Below are 7,206 nucleotides of genomic sequence, written 5' to 3'. Positions count from 1 at the left end.
CGGTGGCGGTGATGGGCGGTGGTGGTGGAGGTGGGACTGGTTGGTGGTGGGGATTCAGCCTCTACAACATAGTCACGGGATACCAAAAATAATTAGTGAAAAAAAAATTATTGGATCGACGATGTTAAAGGTTCAATTCTAAAATAAAGTGGAAAACAATTATTGAAGATGGTTATATGCCTTGTTTTTTTGTTGAATTTAAAAGTATGAAGAGATGAGAGTTGATTTCATTACTAGTTTTATTATTGTATATATTGTTGGTTTCATTTTTATGATATTATAATTTGCTCTAAATTAAAAAAAATATTTTGGTCAGAAGAATAAAATTGTAAATTTCTAAAATATACTCAGTACTCCTTTAAAATTATATTTTACACTAAATTTTACAAAAAAAACTTTTGTCAAAGCATAAAAATTATAAATTTTTAAATATACATATTATATATTCCGTAAAATTATACTTTGTGCCAAATTCCATGAAAATTCCACAAAAAAAATAATTTTTCATTAATGTAAAACATTATAAATTTTAAAAATATATTAATTATTTTCGAGGGGCATATGTCGTCGACTTATCCGCGAAGAGGGTGGTACTCAGCAGACAAAAAATGTAACACCTAACATAGAACTTAACAGACTCCCATGTGTCTGAAGGCTGTGTGTCTCGAATACGGCAAACCCATTAAAGCTTTACGTACCTTTTGGAGGAACTGCTCATGACAGTTTCGCTGCTGAATATCGCGAGGCTCTGGGTGACCAAGAAGTCGTGACTATTATCGGTCACAATCGTTGCATCGATCGGTTGGCCGGATATGTATAACATGTCCTCCCATGTCATTGTAACCTCACCCACTGGCATTACAAATGTATGTGTCTCTGGCCGCCACCTTTTCACAAGGGCAGATAGTATTGTGGAATGCCCTCTGATCACTCCAACTCTCGAGAGCTGTAGAATCCAGTGGTTCGTAAGGCTTGGTTAATCTCCGAATTCTGCAATACTATCTTCTCTCGAGAGTTAGAGTGATTGGAAGGCATTTCGTGATACTATCTTCTCTTGTGAAAAGGTGACGGCCGAAGACACATACATTTGTAATGCCAGTGGATGAGGTTACAGTGACACTGAAGGATGTGTTATACATATCCGGCCAACCGATCGATGCAGAGGTTTGATGAGCGGATAATTTATACGCTTTTTGACATTATTTTTAGTATATTTTTAGTAGGATCTAGTTACTTTTAGGGATGTTTTCATTAGTTTTTATGTTAAATTCACATTTCTGGACTTTACTATGAGTTTGTGTGTTTTTCTGTGATTTCAGGTATTTTCTGGCTGAAATTGAGGGACTTGAGCAGAAATCAGATTCAGAGGTTGAAAAAGGACTGCTGATGCTGTTGGATTCTGACCTCCCTGCACTCAAAGTAGATTTTCTGGAGCTACAGAACTCGAAATGGCGCGCTTCCAATTGCGTTGGAAAGTAGACATCCAGGGCTTTCCAGCAATATATAATAGTCCATACTTTGGCCAAGAATTGACGACGTAAACTGGCGTTCAACGCCAGCTCTCTGCCCAATTCTGGCGTCCAGCGCCAGAAAAGGATCCAAAACCAGAGTTGAACACCCAAACTGGCACAAAAGCTGGCGTTCAACTCCAAGAAAGACCTCTACACGTGCAACACTCAAGCCCAGCCCAAGCACACATGGGATTCGACCCTTACTCACGTAAGGTATTACTTGGACGACCCAGTGCACTTGCTGGTTAGTTGTATCGAAGTTGTGACAATTATGAATTAAGATCAGAGCACCAAGCTTTGGAGCCATTACCAGGATTTGTTCGAGCCTGGAGATCACAATTTCGTGCACCAAGTTTTTGGCGCCGTTGCCGGGGACTTAATTGTTCCTGTTTGGCGCCTAGAATCGTCTGAGATCCCAATCCCGGCAACAACACCAAGTTTTTGGCGCCGTTGCCGGGGATTGTTCGTGTTTGGACAACTGACGGTTCATCTTGTTGCTCAGATTAGGTAATTTTCTTTTTATTTTATTTTCAAAAATTTTTCAAAAAAATATTTCTAAGATTTTCTCATCTGTTTTCGAAAAAAAATAAAAATGTTTTCAAAAAAATTTTTATTCAAAATTTTTAAGAATGAATTCTAGTGTTTCATGAAGCATGTGAAGCCTGGCTGGCTGTAAAGCCATATCTAAATTCTTTTGGACTGAGGCTTCCAAACCATCAACATAGAGGCAAGTTACTTGGATAAGTAATGAGCAGTATATTCTCTTATGTTGCATGCTGAAGCTTGGCTGGCCATTGGCCATGTCTAGTGTTTTGGACTGGAGCTTTCATTGAAAGCTTGGCTGGCTAGTAAGCCATGTCTAATTCCTGGACTAAAGCTTTAGACTAACATGGCAAGATTCCTGGAATTCATATTAAAAATTTTGGAATCCTTATTTTTCTTTTTCAAAACTATTTTCGAAAAATATAAAATAAAAATCTAAAAAAAAAATTAAAAAATCATAAAAATAAAAAATATTTTGTGTTTCTTGTTTGAGTCTTGAGTCACATTATAAGTTTGGTGTCAATTGCATGTGCATCTTGCATTTTTCGAAAATTTCATGCATTCATAGTGTTCTTCTGTGACTGGTTGGACCGATAATAGTCACGACTTCTTAGTCACCGAGAGCCTCGCGATATTCGACAGCGAACCCGTCGTGAGCAGTTCATACAAAAGTTATATAAAGCTTTCATGGGTTCACCATATTAGAGATACACAACCTTTAGACACATGGGAGTCTGTTAAGCGCTATGTTAGGTGTCACATCTTTTGTCTGCTGGGTACCATCCTCTTCGCGGATAAGTCGACGGCATATGCCCACGCGAAGCATCTACCACTGCTCTAGAATTTTGATCAGATCGGCAATTATAGTTGGGGGTCTACTTGTCTCGCGCATCTTTATAGGTCACTGTGTCGTGATTCACAATACTATTGTAAGGAGATGGATGACCCACTTGATTTGTTGTTTGTTTGGACGTGGGAGCGTATGCCGTGGCTTGCGTCCATTCCCCGACAGCAACTTGCGCCGGCTGATATACTGGTGGCACGCAGGTAACCGTAAATAATTTATTGAAATTTGACTTGTATATTATTATGTTTTACTGGCAAGATGTAATTCAAACTCTGTGAATAATGTTCTGTGTTGTAGATTGAGTCATCATCCACGGACCCGAACATGGATGTATAGGAGTGCAGCATCTATTAGGCACGCAATCGACTTTATGGAAGAGGTGAGTATGAGTATTGAGGTTTTCACTATAATTTACGTATTATTAATAATCTAATGGCTCTCGCAATATTTTGTAGTTTGGCTAGAGGCCGTATGTCAGTCTCATCATACCTGCCGAACTACACGCACACCTTGATGTCTGTGACACGGTAGGGCCATTGGTATCATTCGAGTGTGTCGAATGGCTTCCTGCAGACCGAGTGGTTCGCCAATACAGATATGCACAGTCCCTCCCTCTGGCAGCACAAGCCATACCAGTTGACACACATTGCTATACTCTTCGCGGAGTACAGTCCCATGATTGGCACGGGATACAATGGGGGAACCGACGTAACAGTTGTATGCGAGATTGGGACCTGCAACCAATCTTTGACTTTACCCCGTCTACCGATTACCAGAGTTGGTACATTGGATCATACGGGATGTAACTGAGGCTGTCAGATGTCATTCCTCAGCATCCACCCTAGTATCCACCACAGCGGCCACCCCAGTATTCCCCCAGCAGCCATTTCTTTATCATCGCCTACAACTATCTCAGCACGACAGCTTGGATCATGGGCATCGAGCCATCACAGCCATCAGTCTCATTGCAGATCACATTACAGCCATCAGTCATACCATCACAGCCATCAGTCTCATCGCATATCACATCAGGCCTAGCAGTCGCATCACAGCCAGCAAAGCAATCTTGGATTCGATTACGCAGACATTTCCCCATTCTCACCACAGGTAGATACATTTGGGGACGAGGATACCATCCATCGATTCCTTGATAGCGGTGGTCCTGTTCTTCATAATGCTTTCATCCCAACCATCCCATCACAGCAGTCGGTGCAATCCCACCGGGTATCAGTCGACGGTTCGTCTCATCGAACCCATCATATGGACACACCTGATAGGCAAGCCAGTGTATGCATCAAGTCGCATATTGGGATCGATCGGTGTCGTTTGAATAAACCAATAGCGGTCTGGACTTGAATGAGTCGACACAGGAGCTTGTTGATGAGTATATCCCCGGTCCTTCTGCCCCGACAGGTAGGGTCAGGTCCAGTTGCAAAACAGGCAAAGGCAGGTGGATCAAGTCCAACAGAGGGGCAGACAGTTGGTCGAGGCCATTAGTACAACCTATGAACAGATGTCCATTCACCAACCAGGTTTACTCTCTCAAGTATTAACAAGATAGCGAACAAGGCGATGGGATGTTTTATGAAGAAGTCGTAAGCTGTTAGTCGAACTTTGTTGATTTCATCGTTGTATTAGTTTTTAGTTTAGTAGAACTTTGTTTAATTCATCCTTGTATTTCTTGTTTTAATTTCCAGTAGTCTAACTTTGTTGCTTTCATCGTTGTATTTGTTGTATTAACTTTCAGTTTGAGTCGAACTTAGAATTGAATGCATTAACTCAAATACATTAACTTAAAATTACAAAGACTTTGAAATTCAGAATTGAAACACATTAACTGAAAAATACATGAACGTCCAGGACATCTACTACGACTATGACCTTACGAACCACAACTAGAAACAAAACCATACGAACCACCACTACCACCAACCCTACTTGGTCCAGTACCTTGAGGACATCTACTGCGACTATGACCTTGTCTCCCGCAAAGACGGCATATTTGGGGACCACGCATTTTCCGTGAATCCATTTCATTCAGATAGTGAGTCGATTTGGGACGACCTTTTGACTTTCATCTCAAGGCAGGATTTGCGACCATCCTCAGTCCCGGGTAATCAAGCCATGTCTCCGTGTCGTCCAACGGGACAAACTTAACTCTGTAGACCTTGTAAATATCTGACATCTTGTATACATCGCTGACATACACCTGCCAATCCAGTCACTGGTTAGCACAACAAGCAATAGCTTGGCGACATGGAAGATAAGTGATAAAATACATCTCTTATTTCATATTAAAATTCTTTAGCCATATCCTTGCAAATATATTTTTATTTTCAAAAAAAAAATTATCTGCTTAGACCTATTGGAAAGATAAGTGATAAACCATGTAGGAACTATGATAGTCCCTCTGAATTGTTGCTTTAAAGTGATGCCAAATTAGTAATTCTGTCTCAAATATATTCAAGAATGAAAAAGCTTTAGGGTGTGTGTGATTAGAGGGAATACAAGTGTATTTTCAGGAATTTTGAGATGAGAATATCTTATTTCCATATTTGGGTCAAGGTTTAAAATATTATTCTCAGGTATGTTTTATTCCAAGGAATATTCCTATATCCTCTTGGGTATATTTAATTCCAATAGAAACAGAATTTGTATAATAAAAGAAAAAAACTAAACTACCCTTATCTAAATAACAAAATCCAACCCTCTTTTAGATCTCTCCCTTCTCATTTCACTAAAAACCAAAATCCTAGCAGAGCTTTTTTCCCAAATTCAAGAAAGCTCCACCAGTGTCGGTGTCACCTCGCCTTCGATTTAGGTTTGCACGACCACTGCGCACGTCATTCTAGAGGTAGGAGTCACTTCGATTTCTTTTTCGCGTTCGCGTTCACGTTCCTCTGTATCATTCACTCTCTATTTCATTCATTTTCAGTGACGAAGAACGAAGAAGAATGACGATGGCAATGGTGAACTGCCTTGCGAACTGAGAGCCAAACCAAACAGTGAAAGTGTGTTTTCATTTTTGATCGTTCTCTAAATTATTTTTGGATGGAGATTGGGTGTTCTGAACTGTAGGGTTTACTGATTTTTTGAATTTCTATTTCTTGCTTCGTTAGGATTTGCTTTCTGATTTTTGCATCTTTTTTGTTAGAGTTTGTTGATTCTGCATTTTGCTTCGTTATGATTTTGTTAAATATTCTAAACTATCGTTTGCTTGCAGTTTAAATGCAATGGTCCCTAAAATAATCAATGCCCATATCTTGTTCAATGATTGCGTTTGTGCTGTTTGTGTAAATGGTTCTAATGAATTGGTTTTGATTCTACTTAGTTTTTATGGAATTTATTTTTTACGCAGCCCTTGATTTTGAAGTTTTGAGGTGTTTGCATAATTTTAAATATTTTTCATTTTGCTTCATTTTGCTTCATTTTGCTTCATTTTGCATTTTGCATTTTTGTTATTTATTTTTTGCTGAATTCTATTTGTGCTATGATTTATTGACATGAGGGTTTGTGCTAGATTTGAAATATTATTATCTTAATCTGTTGTTGACTGTTTTAACGCCCAATCCCACCGCATTTCCTGGTATGCTTGTATTTGGATTCACGATTCCTTTATTCCTCCAATTATTTATTTCTTTTCTCTATATTCACCTTCACCTTGATTGTAATTGAGATTATGACTGTGATTTTGGTTGTTAATATAATAATGATAATCAATAAATTTTGGTTGCTACATTCTCTGTATTGCATTGCAATGAATCTGCGCTATATATGCTATGTTATTCTATGCTCCTATACTTGTATAACTTCATTATTTGTGGACAATGAAATCCTAAAACACAATCCATGTTTACACTATTTGGGTGGTTTTAAAGTTTCTGTTTGACCTAACATCTTTCCTTTTCGCATTTTGCAGAACTTGATTTTCAGGTTCCTTCAAAGTGTAAGTCCTTGCCTATACTCAGTAGTACCTACCTCTATTCTTGAATTCTTCTATCCTTTCTATAACTTGATTTTTTTTATGTGAATTGTGTTTTTTTGCAGAAAGCTCCCATTCAGATTTGGCTCTTTGAACAAAAAGATTTGAGGATTGAAGGCCGTATCATTGTGATATGGTTCATGTAATCTTTAGTATATGGTTCTTTTATTAAATATTTGTCATCCATAGAACTTAGTCATTTCAAAACCATCATAGTAAATTATATAATCAGCCATGTGACTCGTTTTATACTTCCGATATATATCATGTGTTGTAGGATGTTTTTTGGTTATTAATTTTATTTTTTAAATAATAGAAAAAAG

At 38.4% G+C, this 7,206-nt stretch overlaps 1 protein-coding gene and 1 long non-coding RNA gene across 2 annotated transcripts in view; one reads left to right on the top strand and one right to left on the bottom strand.

Annotated features, from left to right (window-relative positions):
• Window positions 1-838, bottom strand: part of LOC110263681 (uncharacterized threonine-rich GPI-anchored glycoprotein PJ4664.02-like) — a 2,336-nt gene extending 1,498 nt beyond the window's left edge. Inside the window, exon 1 of the mRNA XM_021105409.1 lies at window positions 695-838. Within this exon, the coding sequence (XP_020961068.1) occupies window positions 695-838 (144 nt within the window). The remainder of the gene's footprint in view (window positions 1-694) is intronic.
• Window positions 5,558-7,010, top strand: LOC107647946. The gene is made up of 4 exons (XR_002348257.1): window positions 5,558-5,755; window positions 5,837-5,912; window positions 6,821-6,847; window positions 6,953-7,010. It is a non-coding gene; the product is annotated as an uncharacterized LOC107647946 (long non-coding RNA).

Source organism: Arachis ipaensis, chromosome B06 (genome assembly GCF_000816755.2).
Source record: "Arachis ipaensis cultivar K30076 chromosome B06, Araip1.1, whole genome shotgun sequence".
NCBI classification, from domain to species: Eukaryota; Viridiplantae; Streptophyta; class Magnoliopsida; order Fabales; family Fabaceae; genus Arachis; species Arachis ipaensis.
Note: the sequence above shows the minus strand (reverse complement) of the source record. Positions and strands in the feature narration are given on the sequence as shown.